We start from the raw sequence: 20,189 nt of genomic DNA, 5'->3' as shown, positions 1-20,189 counted from the left end.
CATGACTGAATTATGTCAAAGCAAACCAGAGCTGGACAGAAGTTAAAGCTGTAAAGGCAAATTTTATTCAGGAACTATTGCAATAGGGGAAGAGAGACCTCTGTATTAAACTGAACTCCATTCTGAATCCAACAAGGATGAATGGTGATTTATCGCCAAGGAGAAGTGTCAGGGGTGGGGGTGGGCAGTGGATAGAAGATTACTAATAGAAAACATCAAGGAGAAGGGGGATTCTGCAAAACGAATTTGATAGGATTCTTGTTGAAGGTAGACCCAGTAATAAGATGTCAGGAGTGGGAGATGAAGAATGTGATCTGATATCAAGGGTAGAGGATTTTCATTAAACTGATCCAGTAGGGTTCTTGCAAAAATGGAACTAATTGGAACAAGGACAGAGCCCAGGGTCAGAGTCCCAGTCCAAAAGAGGGCTCAGAGGAGCCTGACTCAAGTTTAGTCAGAGGACAATGTCTTTGTCAATTGTCTTCATTCATCACTACTGGCATCTTACGGGATGCCTGCTTTCTCCCACTGGTCTTTGGTAATGGGTCTACACAGGGGGTTTCTTCTTCTCATTTCTGTGAGTGCCCAGGTCATTGCTCTTCTTTTAGCTTCCTTTAAGCCTATTTAGGGAGTGCCAGAAACCTAAGAATACTCTTTCTGGCAATTTGGGTATTGCAGTCTGATGGTGGAGGGAGTAGGGAACATCACCTGTCAGCCTAGACTTGGTTGGTTGCCATATCTATTTTTCTGAAGTTGTGCTGTGCAGGGAAGGGGTTGTGTGTGAGAGATTCTAGCACCTGGCCATTTTCCTCAGTATGCACTGAGAAGCAAGGCAGAAATTCACCTTGGCCCTGGGATCTACCTGGTCTCTACCTGTAGGTGTGGGGGAGCTTTGGCTTTGGAAGCTTTAGGCTCTGGTACATGTCTGGGCAGGAGAAAGAGTCTTTATCTGGTTTTCCTCAAGTTTCAAGGCATCTGGGCTTGCTTTTTTGATATGCAGAAGCATAGCATTTGATATCAGACGGCCTTTTATCTAAAAGACTCTTGTCTCTGCAGTGAATTTTCAAAGCCTATTTTAAAAATCCAAAAGCCAAGAATGGCTTTCTTTGGTCTCTCTCTTGAGATGACCGCTTCTTGGGGCATCGGATACCTTGTGGTTTTCTTTCAAAGGGGCTGTGGAGTAGCGGAAGGCCTTGGAGTAAAAAGAAATTGATAAAAACGGATTTGGGGTGGCAGGGTGGGGAGGCCTCCCAGGCTCATCATCATATTACATTGACTTAAAAAACAAAGAAGTGAGGTAGTAGATAAAATAGATCCCTTGTCTGTTTCCTTTCGGATTTCTACATTGAAATTAACTCTCCTGTATTTGTTTTCTGGACAAGGGTTTTTGAATTCTCTCTCTCTCTCTCTTCGTTCTGTGACAATGTCAGCCCAGTATGCATTTTGAGTAGATGTGCTTCTAGCAAAACTTGTCCTTAATATCTCTGGTGTGCAGTCATCTGAGATTTTCCCATTTGTTCCAAGGTACTTGAAGGGCTGATTTGGTTTTGAAATTTACACCTAACATCCACTGAACTTGGACATAATCTTTTCATGTTTCCTGCACATCTTTCACAGTATAATGATTTCCAAGCTTCATTTAACCTGATTCCTACTAAACAAGTAAGCTGGAGAGGTTGGAGAGGCTAGAGAAAAAAAAAAGGGGGGGTTCTGCTTAATGTCTTTGGTATTCTGCCATGTTTTTTGTACACCACTTTAATTGCCCCTTTAGTGATATTATATTGAACACTTTTTTTCAAAGGCTCCTTTAGGAATACCTGCTTAGGAAAAATGTGGGTTAGGTGGGAGTGAAGCACAAAACTAAACTGCTGCTTAACATGACAGCTCATCAGTGGGGCCAAGTGCTGTCATTTTTTTGTTTGTGTGTTTGGTAATTTGATGCAGGTGAAACTGGCAGTTTGCCAGTTACGTTTTGCTTTATTTTTCCGGGCAAAAAGGTGCTTTAAAAAAGAAAATGAAGCCCCGTATATGTAGTTTATTAATCTTACTGTTTAAATTATTGCATTGTACACTACATCAAAATTGTGAGCTAATAACTGCAAAAGAATTTTGATACCTTAGAAAGTGAGTATATTGAATGTATTTATTTAGTTCCATATATATTCCTCGTACACTAAATCAGGATGATTGATGGAATGGGGACTTTGCATATTAAGGCAAAGGAAATTAAAAGGATGCCTACTAAGCAGATAGATTGCAGGAGAAAGATATCTGTTGACTGATTCTGGTAGAATGTTCCCAGGAAGCTCAAGAAGGTAGACTGTAACGCATGGATGTCTTTAATATGAACTGTGTGCATTTTGTGTTAACATAATTACTAATGATATTACTTTTCCCTATTACCTGGGCTATGAAATTCTACTTCCCAAGAATTGGTACAGCAGTCTTTGTTTCATTTCTTTTAAATTTCTGGAAATTAATCTGAAACTTTACTTGAAACCACTTAGCTTCCAAGGCTTGTATCAGTCACCTTTTACTCAAAAGGTTTGCTTTTTGTTCTATTTCAACCACAAGAAAATAACAGTTCCTATTAGCAGTTGGTTGATCTTTATGTACCTAATGAAACTATATAAGTAAGGTGAAATGCACATTATTTGCCAAAGTTCATTTATGCTCTTTAAAAAAAAATCTTGTTTTGATGTAGTGGTTTGATTCTTTGTCAACATGTACTACAAACAGAAAAAGAGTTCCATAAATCATTATTGATACTGATTCATAGTAGTTAGGCATTCATGATGTCAGCATTTTAATCAAATACAGTAGGTTGAAGTCTATGACTTTCAAAGATATTTATATTTGTTTTTACTGTAGACAGTTTGAAGTATAACAGTATGGAAGTAAGGTTCAGGTGAAATGGGAGTAGTGTAACTTTAATTTGGATGGAATTATTAGCCATTTAAAAGAATCACTTCATTGCTGTTGCAGCTTCTTGAGGTGAGAATATAAAAACTGCATTTTGGATTTTTCTGTTCTTTTGAGTGAGGCTTGGATGGCTATGTATTTTCCCCTTAGGACTGCCTTTGCAGTATCCCATAGGTTTTGGACCGTTCTGTTTTCATTCTCGTTGGTCTCCATAAATTGTTTAAGTTGAGTTTTGATTTCCTGGTTTATCGAATCATTCTTGAGCAGGATGGTTCTTAGTCTCCAAGTGTTTGAGTTTCTTCCAAATTTTTCCTTGTGGTTCAGTTCCAATTTCAAAGCGTTGTGGTCTGAGAATATTCAGGGAATAATTTCCATCCTTTGGTATCAGTTGAGACCTGTTTTGTGACCCAAAACATGGTCTATTCTTGAGAATGTTCCATGGGCATTAGAATAGAATGAGTATTCTTTGGTTCTGGGCTGTAGTGTTCTATATATGTCTATGAGGTCCAACTCGTCGAGTATGGCATTCAAAGCTCTTGTTTGTTTGCTGATTTTCTGCTTAGGTGCTCTGTCTATTTCTGATAGTGGAGTATTGAGGTCGCCTACTATTAACGTATTTTTATCTATATGTCTGTTTATTCTGGTTAAGAGTTGGCTTGTGTATCTTGCTGCTCCCCTGTTGGAGGCATATATATTTATAATAGTCATATCCACTTGTTGGATACATCCTTTAAGAATAATATAGTGTCCTTCTGTATCTCTAACTATAGTCTTTAGTTTAAAATCCAATCTGTCTGATATGAGAATTGCTACCCCAGCTTTCTTTTGAAGTCCATTGGCATGAAAGATGGTATTCCATCCCTTTACTTTCAGTCTGAATGTATCTTTAGGTTCACAATGAGTCTCTTGTAGACAGCAAATGGATGGGTCATGTCTTTTTATCCGATCTGCAACCCTGTGGCGCTTTATGGGAGGATTTAGGCCATTTACATTGAGACTGATTATTGAGAGATATGATTTTAATGATGCCATGCTGCTTGTAAAGTCTTTGTTTCTATAGATTGTGACTTTCTGTTCTGTATCACTCTTGGGGGCTTTTTACCTTTATAGAACCCCCCTTAATATCTCCTGTAGGGCTGGTTTCGTGGTTACGAAATTGGTCAATGACTGGCGATTCTGGAAGGTCTTTATCTCTCCATCAATTCTGAATGACAGCCTTGCTGGATAAAGGATCTTTGGCTGCATGTTTTTCTCTGAAAGAGCTTTAAAAATGCCCCAACCCTTTCTCTCATTCCAGGTCTGTGTAGACAGGTCTGATGTAATTCTGATGCCTTTGCCTTGGTACGTGAGAAATTTCTTTGCCCTGGCCGCTTTCAATACTGTATCGTTGGGTCTAATATTTGTGAATTGCACTATGACGTGACGTGGTGTAGGTTTGTCATGGTTGAGCTTGGGAGGGGTCCTCTCTGCCTCTTGGACACGAATGCGTGTTTCCTTTGCTAGATTAGGGAAGTTTTCAGCTACAATTCATCAAGATAAAAAGCTTCTGCACAGCCAAGGAAACAAGTAAAAAAAAACTAAGAGGCAGCCCACGGAATGGGAGAATATCTTTGCAAATGATACTACAGCTAAAAGACTGGTATCCAAGATCTACAAAGAACTTCTCAAACTCAATAAACGAGAAACAAATAAACAAATCATAAAATGGGCAGAAGATATGAACAGACACTTTTCCAATGAAGACATACAAATGGCTAACAGACACATGAAAAAATGTTCAACATCATTACCCATCAGGGAAATTGAAATCAAAACCACACTAAGATACCACCTTACACCAGTTAGAATGGCAAAAATTGACAAGGCAAGAAACAACAATTGCTGGAGAGGATGTGGAGAAAGGGAATCCTTCCTACATCATTGGTGGGAATGCAAGTTGGTACAGCCACTCTGGAAAACAGTGTGGAGGTCCCGTAAAAAACTAAAAATTGAGCTACCCTATGAGCCAGCCATTGCACTACTGGGTATTTACCCCAAAGATACAGATGTAGTGAAGATAAGGGCCATATGCACCCCAATGTTCATAGCAGCTCTGTCCACAATAGCTAAATTGTGGAAGGAGCCGAGATGCCCTTCAACAGATGACTGGATTAAGAAGTTGTGGTCCATATATACAATGGAATATTATTCAGCTATCAAAAAGAACGATTTCTCAACATTTGCTGCAACATGGACGGCACTGGAGGAGATAATACTAAGTGAAATAAGTCAAGCAGAGAAAGACAATTATCATATGGTTTCTCTCATCTATGGAACATGAGAACTAGGAAGATCAGTAGGAGAAGAAAGGGATAAAGAAAGGGGGGTAATCAGAAGGAGGAATGAAGTATGAGAGACTATGGACTCTGAGAAACAAACTGAGGGCTTCAGAGGGGACGGGGGTGGGGGAATGGGATGGGCTACGATGGGTAGTAAGGAGGGCACGTATTGCATGGTGCACTGGGTGTTATACGCAACTAATGAATCATCGAACTTTACATAAAAAACCAGGGATGTACTGTATGGTCACTAACAAAATAAAAAAAAAATTAAAAAAAAAGAATCACTTGAACCTTCAAATCCTTTCTTGCACAGGGTTATTTAGAAAAGTAAAATAGGGATGCCAGGGTGGCTCAGCCGTTAAGCGTCTGCCTTCGGCTCAGGTCATGATCCCAGGGTCCTGGGATCGAGCCCCACATCAGGCTCCCTGCTCAGCGGGGTGCCTGCTTCTCCCTCTCACACTCCCCTTGCTTGTGTTCCCTCTCTTATGTCTCTCTCTGTCAAATAAATAAATAAATAAATAAAATCTTAAAAGAAAAGTAAAATGAATTGTAGTCTACATCTGATAGTGAGCGTGAACTAATTAATTACTGTGCTGTTTTAAATCAACAGTTGCAAATACATCTCCATGGGTTTACATTGTGATCACAGATGAAAGCAGCTCTTGTAGCTGTTCCATGTAGGAAGGGAAAAATTTAGAAAATCAGGAGAAACGTGTATGTCCTATATTATTGAGCTTTACACCTAAGTAGAACTCATCTATAATGTTTGACTGGGAAGGACCTCCTTCCCATCCTCCACCTTTTAACATACACCCTCCATTCTATATAAGATATTGTGGGAGGTCTACCATTAAAATCGGTTGCCAGAGAGGATTATTCCTCTTTTCAGATGTACACATCACTCATTAAGATGGCTTAGGCTTTAATCAGGTTTTTATGGATTAGTTTCAAAAGTCTGTCCTGGGTGTCTCCTCTGTGTGATGGCGAGGAGGGCTCAGGTCCATTGGAAAATGGGAGAAGAAAGAATTGTGTGCTGTTGGGCTACCCCATGCTGGCGATTGTGGGGAAATCGGGAGGGGACGGCATCAAGCAGAGACAGGAAGATAGTACAGTAGAGAGGACAGTTCTTTGTCATTGCTCCTAACGCTGCTTCCAACTTGGAAATTAGACCCTGCCAGTTTGATTATGTCAGTGCATTGGAAATGTATTGGGGGCCCTTTCTTGAAAAAAATATTTTCTAAATGAGAACTTATATATAGCCTGTGCTTACACTTTACAGATTTATCTATTTATAATCAGAATTCTGTAACATACAGTGATTTGTACGAGCAATTAAAAAATCCTATGCGGGATGCCTGGGTGGCTCAGTCTGGTTAAGTGTCTGCCTTCGGCTCAGATAATGATCCTGGGGTCCTGGGATCGAGTCTCGCATTAAGCTCTTTGCTCAGCGGGGAGCCTGCTTCTCCCTCTGCCTGCCGCTCCCCCTGCTTGTGCTCTCTCTCTGACAAATAAACAAATAAAATCTTTTTTAAAAAAGTAAAAAATCCCATGTGGCTTCTTTATTATTTATATATATATATATATATATATATATATATATAGTTAATTACCCAACCATGCAGAATTCTGATTTAAAACAGAACAAAATTTCTCATCTATAAATGTAGCTTGTGATGTAAATTGAATGACATAAGGCCGTAATTAGCCATAATTGTTACAATTGCCAGACTAATCTAATCTGCTTAAACAAAACAAAATAGTTCTAATACTTTTGTCTATAGATAAATGATTTATAAAATACAAGATATCTTATAATGAAATAGTAACTAAGGCAATCTCAGCTTTCTTCATGCTTAAAAATGATTTATTGCTATACCACATCGATTCATTCAACATATTTTTATTGAATGCCTACCATGAATCAGAAACTATTCTCCATTTTGTGTATAGCAAGGAACAAAGCAGTGGAACTCCCTACCATAAAGAAGCTTACCTGGTAGTTCTGCTAGCCATAGCCCAAAATACTTAAAAGAAAAAAGATGACATAGTTTTATCTCAGCATTTTCTCATGTTCTGATCTTTTGTTTAATTTGGCATAATTTGGTGAATTTTCTATGTACAAAGGAGAATCTTTGAGATGAAGATGCATGTACCTTTATATTAATTTGGCATATAAAGTTAATTTTTTAAATTTAAATTCAATTAGCCAACATATAGTACATCATTAGTTTCAGATACAGTGTTCAGTAATTTATCAGTTGCGTATAATACCCAGTGCTCATCACATCACATGTCCTGCTTAATGCCCATCAGCCAGTTACCCCATCCCCCCACCCACCTCCCCTTCAGCAGCCCTCAATTTGTTTCCTAGAGGGAAGAGTGTCTCATGATTTTTCTCCCTCTCTGGTAACCTCCCATTCAGTTTTCCCTCCCTTCCCCTGTGAACCTCTACGCTGTTTCTTATATTCCACATATGAGTAAAACCATATGATAATTGTCTTTCTCTGACTGAGTTATTTCGCTCAGCATAATACCCTCCAGTTCTATCCACATCAATATAAATATTCATCCTTCCTGATGGCTGAGTAATATATATGTGTGTATATATGAATACACACACACACACACACACACACACACACACACACACACCACATCTTCTTTACCCATTCATCTGTTGATGGACATCTTGGGTCTTTCTACAGTTTGGCTATTGTAGACATTGCTGCTATGAACATTGGGTTACAGGTGCCCCTTCAGATCACTACATTTGTATCTTTGGGGTAAATACATAGTAGTGCAAGTGCTGGGTCATAGGGTAGCTCTATTTTTAACTTCTTGAGGAACCTCCACACTGTTTTTCAGAGGGGCTGCACCAGCTTGCATTCCCAACAATGGTGTAAGAGGGTTCCCCTTTCTCTGCATCCTCGCCAACATCTGTTGTTTCCTGAGTTGTTAATTTTAGTCTTTCTGACTGCTGTGACGTGGTATCTCATTGTGGTTTTGATATGTATTTCCCTGATGCCAAGGGATGTGGAGCAGTTTTTCATGTGTCTGTTGGCTTCTTATTTGTATGTCTTCTTTGGAGAAACATCTGTTCATGTCTTCTGCCCCTTTCTTGACTAGATTATTTGTTTTTTTGGGGTGTTGAGTTTGATAAGTTCTTTATAGATCATGGACACTAGCTCTTTATTTGATATGTCATTTGCAGAAATCTTCTTCCATTCTTCCATTCCATAGGTTACCTTTTAGTTTTGTTGACTGTTTCCTTGCTGTGCAGAAGCTTTGGATCTTGATAAAGTCTCCAAAATTCATTTTTGCTTTTGTTTCCCTTGCCTTTGGAGACATGTCTAGCAAAAAGTTGCTGTGGCCAAGGAAACAGAAAATGCTGTGTTGTTTTCTGGTATTTTGATGGATTCCTGTCTCACATTTAGGTCTTCCATCCATTTTGAGTTTATCTTTGTGTGGTGTAAGAAAATGGTCCAGTTTCATTATTCTACATGTGGCTGTCCAATTTTCCCAGCACCATTTATTGAAGAGACTGTCCTTTTTCCATTGGATCTTCTTTCCTGCCTTATTAAAGATTAGTTGACCATAGAGTTGAGAGTCCATTTCTGGATTCCCTATTCTGTTGCATTGATCTATGCATCTGTTTTTGTACCAATACCATACTCTCTTGATAATTTAGCTTTATAATACAGCTTTAAATCTGGCAATGTGATGCCACGAGTTTTGGTTTTCTTTTTCAACACTCCTCTGGCTATTCAGGGTCTTTTCTGGTTCCCTACAAATTTAGGATTATTTGTTCCAGCTCTATGAAAAAAGTTGGTATTTTGGTAGGGATTACGTTGAATGTATAGATGGCCCTAGGTAACATAGACATTTTAACAATATTTATTCTTCTAGTCATGAGCATGGAATATTTTTCCATTTCTTTGTGTCTTCCTTAATTTCTTTCATTAGTGTTCTGTAGTTTTTAGAGTACAGATCCTGTCTCTTTGGTCAAGTTTATTCCTAGATATCTTATGGTTTTTGGCACAATTGTAAATGAGATCAACTCCTTAATTTATCTTTCTTCTATCTCCTTGTTAGTGCATAATGCACATAATGCAACTGATTTCTGTGCATTGATTTTATATCGTGCCACATTGCTGAATTCTGTATGAGTTCCAGCAATTTTGGGGTGGAGTCTTTTGATCTTTTTCCACATAAAGTATCACATCATCTGAGAAGAGTGAGTTTGACTTCTGTATTGCCAGTTTGCATGCCTTTTATTTCTTTTTGTTATCTGAATNNCGAGGCTAGGACTACTAGTACTATTTTGAACAACAATGGTGAGAGTGGGCATCCCTGTCGTGTTCCTAACCTTAGGGGAAAAGCTCTCAGTTTTTCCCCATTGAGAATGATATTTGCTGTGGGCTTTTCATAGATGGCTTTTATGATATTGAGGTATGTTCCCTCCATTCTTACACTGTGGACAGTTTTAATTAAGAAAGGATTCTATATTTTGTCAAATGCCTTTTCTGCATCAGTTGAGAAGATTATATGGTTCTTGTCCCTTCTTTTATTAATGTGATGTATCACGTTTTTTTCTTCCAGTCCATGAGCATGGAAAGTTTTTGTGAATGTTTGTGATTTGTGAATGTTGAACCACACTTGCAGCCCAGGAATAAATCCCACTTGGTCATGGTGAATAATCCTTTTAATGTACTGTTGGATCCTGTTGGCTAGGATCTTGGTGATTATGTTGGTATCCATGTTCATAAGGGATATTGGTCTGTAATTCTCCTTTTTGATGGGGTCTTTGTCTGCTTTTGGGATCAAGGTAATGCTGGCCTCAAAGAATGAGTTTGGAAGTTTTCCTTCCCTTTCTATTTTTGAAACAGCTTCAGAAGAATAGGTGTTAGTTCTTTTTAAATGTTTGGTAGAATTCCCCTGGAAAGCCATCCGGCCCTGGGCTCTTGTTTCTTGGGAGATTTTTTTATTACTATTTCAATTTCCTTGCTGGTGATGGGTCTGTTCAGGTTTTCTATTTCTTCCTGTTTCAATTTTGGTAGTTTTTACATCTCTAGGAATGCATCCATTTCTTCCAGATTGCTTAACTTGTTTGCATATAGTTGCTCATAATATGTTCTTATAATTGCACGTATTTTTTCAGTGTTGGTTGTGATCTCTCCTCTTTCATTCATGATTTTATTTATTTGTGTCCTTTCTCTTTTCTTTTTGATAAGTCTGGCTAGGGGTTTTGGTTTTGTTGATCTGTTCTACTGTTCTTTTGGTTTCTATTTCTTTGATTTCTGCTCTAATCTTCATTATTTCTCTCCTCCTGCTTGGTTTAGTCTTTATTTGCTGTTCTTTCTCCAGTTCCTTTAGGTATAAGGCTAGCTTACATATTTGAAACTTTTCTAATTTTTTGAGAAAGATTTGTATTGCTATGTACTTCCCTCTTAGGGCCACCTTTGCTGCATCCCAAAGGTTTTGAACAGTTGTGTTTTCATTTTCATTTGTTCCCATGAATTTTTAAAAAAATTCTTCTTTAATTTCCTGGTCGAGTCATTAATTCTTTAGTAGGATGCTCTTTAACCTCCAGGTGTTTGAGTTCCTTCCAAATTTTCTCTTGTGAATGAGTTCAAGTTTCAATGCATTGTAGTCTGAAAATATGCAGGGAATAATCCCAGTCTTCTAGTTCTGGTTGAGGCCTGATTTGTGACCCAGTATGTGATCAGTTCTGGAGAATGTTCCATGTGCACTTGAGAAGAATGTGTATTCTGTTTCTTTAGGATAAAATGCTCTGTATATATCTGTGAAGTCCAACTGGTCCAGTGTGTCATTCAAACCCCTTATTTCCTTGTTGATCTGCTTAGATGAGCTGCCCATTGATGTGAGTGGGGTGAAGTCCCCTACTATTATTGTAATATTATCAATGTGTTTCTTTAATTTTGTTATTAATTGGTTTGTATAGTTGGCTGCTCCCAAATTAGGAACATAAATATTTATAATTGTTAGATCTTCTTGTTGGATAGACCCTTTAAGTATGATATAGTGTCCCTCTTCATCATTTACTACTGTTTGGTTTAAAATCTTATTTGTCTGATAGGAGGATTGCTACCCCAGCTTTCTTACGATGTCCATTGTCATGATAAATGGTTCTCCACCCCCTCACTTTCAATCTGGAGGTATCTTTAGGTCTAAAATCCATCTCTTGTAGGCAGCATATGGATTGGTCTTGCTTTTTTATCCAATCTGATACCCTCTGTCTTTTGATTGTAGCATTTAGCCCATTTACATTTAGAGTAGCTATTGAAGGATATGAATGTAGTGTCATTGTATTACTTGTAAAGTCCCTGTTTCTCTAGATTGTCTGTTTCTTTCTGGTCTATGTTACTTTTGGGCTCTCCCTTCACTTACAGGATCCCCTTTAATATTTCTTGGGGGGGCTGGTTTAGTGATCACTGATTCTTTTATTTCTGTTTGTCCTGAAAGCTCTTTATCTTTCCTTCCATTCTGAATGACACATTATCTGGATAAAGCATTCTTAGCTGCATGTTTTTCTAATTTAGTACCATGAATATATCATGCCAGCCCTTTCTGGCCTGCCACATCTCTGTGGATAGGTCTGATGCCAGTCTAATGTTTCTATCATTGTAGGTTAAGGAGTTCTTGCCTCAAGCTGCTTTCAGGATTTTCTCTTTATCTCTGAAATTCGCATGCTTCACTATAATATGTTGGGGTGTTGATCTATTTTTATTGATTTTGTGGGGCATGCTCTCTACCTCTTGGACTTGAATGCCTGTTTCCTTCCCCCAGATTAGGAAAGTTCTCAGCTATGATTTGCTCAACTATACTTTCTGTCCCGCTCTCTCTTTCTTCTTTCTCTGGGACCAAAATAATTCTAATATTGTTTGCTTTATGGTATCGTTGATTTTTTGAAGCCTCCCTTCATGATCCATTACTTGTTTTTCCCTCTATTCCTCAGCTTCCTTCCTTTATGTCATCTTGTCTTCTATGTCACTGACTCTGTCTTCTGCCTCATTTACCCTAGCTGTTAGAACACCCAATTTAGAATGTATCTCAGTTAAAGCATTTTTAAATTTCAGCCTGATTAGATTTTATTTCTGCACTTAGAGATTCCCTGTGTCTTTTATGCTTTTTTCAAGCCCAGCTAGTAACTTTATAATTGTTATCCTGAATTTCAACTCTGATAGTTTACTTATATCCATATTGTTTAGATCTGTGGCAGAGAGTATTACTTCGTGTTCTTTCCTTTGTTGTGAGTTCCTCCTTCTAGTCATTTTGCCCAGAGAAGAATGGATGAACGAGAGAAAAAAATCAAAAATACCAACTACAACCCAAACGAAATACCTACTAGACAAATCTGAAGACGTCAGAAACCAAAAAAGAAAAGAAAAAGAAACAAATGGGGGTTGGGGGTGGAGAAGAGAGAATATAATTTCCCAGGTGGACAAAACAGGGTGATCCAGTTGGTCCTGGGTGTATTTTGCTCTGTTTGTTAGAAAACCCTAAATTCCAAAATTGCAAAGAAAGCAAAACTTATATACATACAAAAATAAAATTGAATACAATGAAAGGAAGCCAAAAAGGAAGAATATACCTATAAAATGTAAATGTAAAAATGAAAGGTAAAAAAAAAGACTTAAAAACAAAGAGTTGATAAAATAAGAAACTAGCTGAAAAGGAAAAAAAAGAAAAGTAAAATTTTAAACTGAAAGATAAAAGAATCATGAGAAATAAATTTCAAATTCTAAATACTACTTTCTCCTAGCACTGGAGTTTTGCAGTTCTGTGTGCTTGGTAAACTTGGTAATCCCCTGATGTTATAGCTGTTCTTCTGGGGGAGGGGGCTGCTGCACTGATTCTCAGGGGTCTTGGCCTGGGCGGAGTTGCACCACCCCTTGCCAGGGGGCTGGGCTCAATGTAAGCTGCTTTGGGTTGCTCTATGTGGCTTTTGTCCCCTGAAGGCTTTCTGAGCCCCATTAGAGGATGAAAATAAAAATGGCCCCATTCTGATCTCCAGCCCTGGAACTTGACCCCCTAACTTCAGTAAACCCTCAGGGAAAAACAGTCTTCACTTTTGTGTGCACCTAACTCTGGAGACGCCTGCGAAGCACATCGTGCTTATCCTCCTGGGGGAGAGAGGAGGGTTCTCACGGGCCTGCCACTTACAGGGCCCTGATCTGAGAGCAGTTGCCTGATTGTACTGCCATTCACGGTTTATGGCAAATGGAGCTGAGAGCCCACTCCTGGGCTCACTGACCATAACCAGTTTCCCTGCTCCAATGCTTGGGAACTTTGCCAGCTCAGGCACCCTCATTCTTTCCATGACCCTGGGGATCCTGAGACCACACTGTCCTACCTAGGATTTTGCCCTGCTTTGCCAGCTGAGCACCTTTCAGGCAAGGATGACTGTCACTGGAGCAGATTTTTAAAAGTACTGATTTTGTGCTCCGGGGCTCTATCACTCTCTGGTAGCTGGCTTACAGAGACTCCCTCCCCCTGCTGTTTATCTTCCAATATAGCCCCTCTGATTCACTTCTCTGCACCTCCTACCTTTCCAAAAGTGGTCGCTTTTCTATTTGTAGAATTCCGGCAATTCTTTTCTTAATCTCAGTTTGAATTCTTACGTTTTTCAGAACGATTTGATAGTTATCTAGCCAAATGCAAGGCACCAGATGAAACAAGTTTCCCTACTCTTCTGCCATCTTGCTTCCCCCCACTAATTCTTTAAAAAACTATAGATGTAAAGGCTGATTACCTGCCATGCACTATTTCAAGTATAATGGCAGTTAGAAAAATGGATTAGAAACAAATCCTGACCTCCAGGCCTAGTTGATTATAGGGAATATAACAACAGAAGAATGGAAAGAAGCAGCTATAAAATATGTTTTGTTGGAATCTCAGTAATTAAGTAGAATGAAGTGACTCTGTATGTCTGTAGGGAGCAGGGCAGTATTATTGCCCGAATATGTACATACTGAAAATTTTACATTTTCAATTTTATATTTTTTCTGAAAGATGAAAACCTAAACTCATTTTAGTCCTCTCTCTCCATTTCAGAGTATGGAAGTAGTCTCTTACTTGTAAGAGTTCCTTAAAATCCAGGCCTTAATAATTTTTTAGATGGTTAAATACCTGGGATCTTCTATTCTCTTATCCAGAGGCTTCCTAAATTATACAACTAGGAAAGGCAAATAAAATAATTTATAAATGCATTAAAATTTCTCTATAAAATAATGAACAGCTAGTATCTGTAAGTATCCTGTAAATATTAAAATTAATATAACATTTAAAAGTTGAAGAAAATGAGACTAGGAAGAGAAATCCATCAGATGTTTTCATTGGTAACCAATATTTTGGTTTGTACTATAGAAAAGCCTCAACAGTTAGGGACTCAATAAATCCTTCTCAACTTTGAGAGATAGGTAAGTTGTCTCATTTCACTTTTATTGGCATAAAAATGAAGACCAAGATTGTGTGGTCTTTCTATCTAATGAGTTATTAGCTTAAGTGAAACGTTCCAGGCTTGCTAACCAGTGGTAACCACTGTGGTTAAACAAACCATTAGAAGTAGGTTGGGGCCATTAAAAAGACTGTTATAGGGATTTTTAAGCTTTGACTTTTTCAAAAAGGCCAATGATATATTTCTTTTGTTTTGCTTTGTAGTTACCAGCTGACAAGTGGGTATAAGCCTGCCCCAATGGACCTGAGCTTCATTAAACTCACCCCATCTCAGGAAGCGATGGTGGACAAGTTGGCAGAAAATGCCCATAATGTGTGGGCCCGGGATCGAATCCGGCAGGGCTGGACTTACGGCATCCAACAGGTACATGGGAATTTAGCTTATGGAGGCTGAGATTTGCTTGCGTGGTGATCAGCATAATTCCTAACAGGAGAGGTGAGGATGATGACTGTTTTGAACCTCACATATATGTCTTAATGTACATATTTCCAGTTCAGTGCTGGACTCCAGAAGTCAGATGACTGTAACCCTCAGTGTTCCCATGAGGTACACGGTGACTTTTAATCAGAACAGTGATTTATAACGTGGTTTCATGGCATTTCTCTCTCTGAGGTTGTATTTAAGGAGAACCTTCTGAAATATGAGAAGGTTGAGATGAAAGAATAATAAAAGAGGTCCCAGTTCCTCATTTGAACCCCCCGGGGCCAGATGAATGTCAGAACCCAGATACCTTTCAGCTTCCAGGATGGCACTACGGTGATGTGGTCTGTGTTTCTTAGCGCTCTCAGCAGGACAGCGGAATGCGAAACACTGTTCAGCACAGTGTAGGCATGATGACACCGAGAGAGATAAATAAGCCTATAAACAGGCTTGCAGCAATTCAGATCATGCTTTACCACCAACTGAGTTTCTGTTGAACTTAGTAAAGGACGAGTTTTCTGAGGTTTCTGGATGTCAGAGGCACGGATCTCTGTTAGTGGTGGTGCTGGCGGGATGACTAACGGTCACTGAGTACGTCCTGAGGGGGCAGTGCAGAGGGGCCAAAGAGCAAATATGGGCCTCACCTCTGAGTCACTGTGCAACCCCCGGCAGCCTCCTTAAATTCTCCGCACCACTGTTTTCCTCATCAGTAGGGGATTTAATGTCACCGTATGACTTCATGTCTGAGAAAGGCTCAAAGCCATGCCCGGGCCAGACCAAACGAGCACAGCCATTTACTGTTCAGTTAGATGGCCGTCCCCATGTCTAGGGTTTTGCACACATTCTCTTTAACTCTGACAACAGTTCCGTGAGGGAGGGATAATTTTTATTCCCAGTTCACATATGGTGCCCGGGGAGCCCTCGCGGGAGCAGTTTGCCCAGGGCTACACAGTTAGCAGGTGGCAGACCCTGCTTGGGATCGAGCCTTCTGACTCCAGAGCCCAAACTCTTCACTTCCTTGTTGCAGTGCCTCTTGCTAGCTCACTTTGGGCTGCTTTTACTTAACATTTTTCAGGAATAAAATGGATTCTTACTTACAGGCTTAGGCTGTGGTCCAGGATACAGCCTAAGTGTTCATTTGAAAAAAAATGAACTTCGAAAATCCTTCCAAGCCAGTGACTTTTTGCTACTGGGAAGGCTAAAGAAAAATTGAAGAGCCTTGATGTGCCTCATAAAATATATTTTTATATTGAATTAAGCTGGTCGTAACTGATGAGAATGTCAACACTACATCTGCTCCAGCATTGTGTGTGTGTGTGTGTGTGTGTGTGTGTGTGTGTGTGTGTGTGTGGTGAGAGAACCTGAACCTTATACCCCAGACGGATCAGGGGTCCACACTGGCTCTTTGCCAGAGGAGGGCTTCCTTGCCTTGAAGACCACGTAGCTCTGTCAGACAAACCAGAATTTCCCTGAGGTCCCTCTGTTCCTGGGCGGGGGCGGGGGGAGTGCTCCTTCCTGTGCATGCGGTTCCTCAAGGCTGTGTTTGAGCCTGCCAGAACTCTCATTTGAATCATTTCCCCATTCCTTCCCCCAGGCCGCACCCCATCCCTGCATCCCCACTGACGTAGCCCATGTTTGCCGGATTACTTGAAGGAGTGTTGTCTTGAATTTTCCATCGCCTTCTTGTTAACGTAATCTAGTTTAGAACTTCATTGAAAGTCCTTTAAAGCAGTTTCCTTGAATTACCTCTTCTCTGTCTGTCTAGCACAGCTGCTTTCAAACATGAGTGTGCATCGACTCCCCTGGGGAGCTCCTTTTCACAAAGTCCCAGGACACCATCTCTAGAGAGGATGAGCCATTCAAGGCTTCAGACTTTCTGTAGAGGAAAAGTTTGGGGGCTAAAACCACATTGAAAGAGAGGAGTTGCAGGGTCATGTTTACACCATTGGTTTATTTGGGGTGGCTTTGGAGTGGTGCTCCCAGCCTAATGACCTAGGTGATCTTGACTCCCGGTGTGTCAGTCCATGTTCACGTATTCAGGAGCAGGTATTTAGTACAAATGTGTAGAGAGGGGAGAAGACCGTATGAAAAGCTGTCCTTGCTCCTACCGAACCAAGACAAACCCCTTCCACCATGTAGCGTATTTGTTTCGAGAAGCTTGGGAGGTCCCACAGCCTCCTCACTCTTAGTCACGCTCAGGTTAACCTGAGAATTGGGAATGCTTCCTGAAATATGGAAAGTCCGGCCAAATCTGCAGCAGAGTCTCAGGGAGTGGATGGAAGGAAGTGATTTCTTTTGCCAGGATAGTGGGATCGCCTACTTTCTTGCTTTGCCAACACCAGTTCCACCATATTTAAACCTGGAGCCTCTTTTGTCATAAATAAATTGTCAGTTTTTTAGGTATTTCAGTACTTCTGCTATTAACTCGTTTCACAGGTTGATGGAGTCACCCTAATGCATGTTGTTCAGGCTCTTTGAGTTTATAGAACAGCTGTCTACAACACGCTGGGTTTTTCCGAGAAAGAGACAGCAGCCGTATGTTGTTTGTAGGCTAAAATCACTGAGAGGTGACCAGTGATCATTGGGCTGTTCTTGTAACAAAGACTTGTCTGTCAATTGTGCAAGGAAATTCTTTTTTCTCTAAATTCGCCCGTTGCCCTGTGACCCCTGCAGATGGAAGGTGGTTGAAGAGATCCTTCCAGTTGGCTTTTGTTGTTGCCATTTTTTACTTTTTCTTCAGCTGGGGAGGGCCTGCAGTTACTCATTTGATTCCATCTTTTATATTGCTCGGGGTCCATAACTTCTGTAATCTGAGAAGACCAAGGGGGTGGGGGAGGGGCAGCTTTTACCTCCTTGGCTTCACATTCTATTGTATTTGGCGGCCATCTCATCACCAAAACGATTGTTTTAGTACTGCTTTGATGACCAACACCTTTCCTCTTCCTGTAGGATGTAAAGAACAGGAGAAACCCTCGCCTGGTGCCCTACGCCCTTCTGGATGACCGCACCAAGAAATCCAATAAGGACAGCCTCCGTGAGGCTGTGCGCACGCTGCTGGGGTATGGCTACAACCTGGAGGCACCAGATCAGGATCCCGGTATTGTTTTTCAAAGATTTTTTTTATTTATTGGAGAGGGAGAGAGAGATAATGAGAGAGAGCACGGGCAGGGGGAGGGGCAGAGGGAGAGGAAGAAGCACACTCCCCACTGAGCAGGGAGCCCGATGCGGGACTCGATCCCAGCACCCTGGGATCATGACCTGAGCTGAAGGCTTCACCGACTGAGCCATCCAGGGACCCAGAATCATGGTATTTTGGTTTTCCTTTCTTCCTCTTGGGTTGCAAAGTTGTGTAGTAGTTCTTCAAAGCCAAATAACGAAAAGGAGGGGAGTACAAGATGAGTCCTTCGGGATGTCATCTGGTTTGTAATTTGTGGTTTAGAGCATTTTTTTCCTGAAGGACACTTGAGGGATTAGACTCATCTCTTAATAGTGTGTCTCAGGACCACAGTGATTCTGCCGGGGGAAGAAACGGGGTTAACCTTCCCTAAGAGTTTGAGATGAGCAGTTAACTCTCTTAACTCTGGTATTGCCCCCACCCGACCCCACCAGTTCTTCTTCAAAAGAGTTGGTTTAGTTGTTTAGCTAGTGTCTTCTGAACCTTCATTATTTATACTCCTACCTACAGGCAGTATTAACTAATTAGTGCAATATTTTGCTTTAAGATAAGCACATTAGGGTGGGCAGTCAGTAAATCTGTGTTGAAGAAATGGGTTTTCAGAGGTTTTATAAAGAACACATTTCCCTTAAATAATACCTTGTAAGTATATGGTTTAAAATATCAATTCCTTTATCCTTTGCTTGAAGTTTGAGTTAGTATGAATATCTATATTTTGAAATTGGCAAAGTGAAATAAACAATGTATGTTTCCTTATAGTGCCTATATTTTTTGATAGAAAGTTTTTAAAAATGTATCCTAAATATTCTCTAAGGACTAGTATTTTCAGTGTTGTACCTGTGCATAGAAATCCAGGCTGTAAGTAGTAATAATAGCTAACGTTTATGTAGTGCTTTCGTGTGCAGCAAGTGTTTCTAAGACCTTTACAATTACATAATCATCGCAGTAGTAACCCTGTGGGGGTGGTCCATGCAGTATGCTCAGTTTACAGATTAGGAACCTGACATTCAGAGACTTCCCTGCCTTTCCATTCACTAGGTTGTATATGCAGAATTCCATCCCCAGGCATTCTGACTCCAGAGTTCAATCCGTGCAGTTGATTCAGTATGTAGTTAACATTTAATAGCTCTTACTAGATACTGAACCCTTACATTTGCTCAAATAAAATGAGATATTTCCTTGATAACAGTAATATTCATAATCATAATATAACTCCTTATTTTATCTTGAGGTCAGTTTCATAGCAACAAATATTTGGTTGACCCTTATGAACCAGATGCTACCAGGTATGAAAGGTACCAGGATCCCTGTCTTAAAGAGTCTGTAGTCCACATGACCACTGGAATGGAAATACATAATACAAGGCTTCTAAGCTAAGATGTAACAGAATTACTGAATAGTATTCTCTTCTAATAAACTGTAAGTTTTTTTATCCATGCTTCCATTGATGAAGATTTGGGTTGTTTCCAGGTTTTGGCTATTATGAATAAAATTGCTATGAACACTTGTAGAAAGACTTTGTGAAGTCTTAGACTTTTCATTTCTCTTTAGGTAAATATCTAGGGAGTAAAATTAATGAATCATGGGACAGATATAGTCTTTATAAGAAGATTCCAGATGGTTCTGTGAAGTTACTCCCATGACATTGTATGAGGGTGCCAGTTGCTCCCACATTCTGGCCAAGAATTGGTAGTGAATCTTTCTGATTTTAACCATTCTGGTAGATGCAAAATGGGATCTTACAGTTTTAATTCTCATTCCTCTTGTGAATAATAATGTTGAAATTTTTTCTTGTACTTTTTGGCCATTGGTATAAGTATTTTTTTTTCAAATCTATATCCATTTAAAATATTCGGTTGTTTTGTCTTCTTTT

General features: G+C 39.8%; 1 protein-coding gene across 1 annotated transcript in view; it reads left to right on the top strand.

Annotated features, from left to right (window-relative positions):
* Nucleotides 1-20,189, top strand: part of RYR2 (ryanodine receptor 2) — a 528,108-nt gene that overhangs the window by 251,249 nt on the left and 256,670 nt on the right. The window contains exons 26-27 of the mRNA XM_008689669.1: nucleotides 14,925-15,084; nucleotides 18,091-18,238. Of these exons, the coding sequence (XP_008687891.1) occupies nucleotides 14,925-15,084; nucleotides 18,091-18,238 (308 nt within the window). The remainder of the gene's footprint in view (nucleotides 1-14,924; nucleotides 15,085-18,090; nucleotides 18,239-20,189) is intronic.

The sequence above is a fragment of the Ursus maritimus genome, unplaced genomic scaffold, assembly GCF_017311325.1.
Source record: "Ursus maritimus isolate PB19 unplaced genomic scaffold, ASM1731132v1 scaffold_7, whole genome shotgun sequence".
Lineage (NCBI taxonomy): Eukaryota > Metazoa > Chordata > Mammalia > Carnivora > Ursidae > Ursus > Ursus maritimus.
The sequence above is the reverse complement of the archived record's forward strand: the minus strand, read 5'-3'. Positions and strand labels throughout refer to the sequence as shown.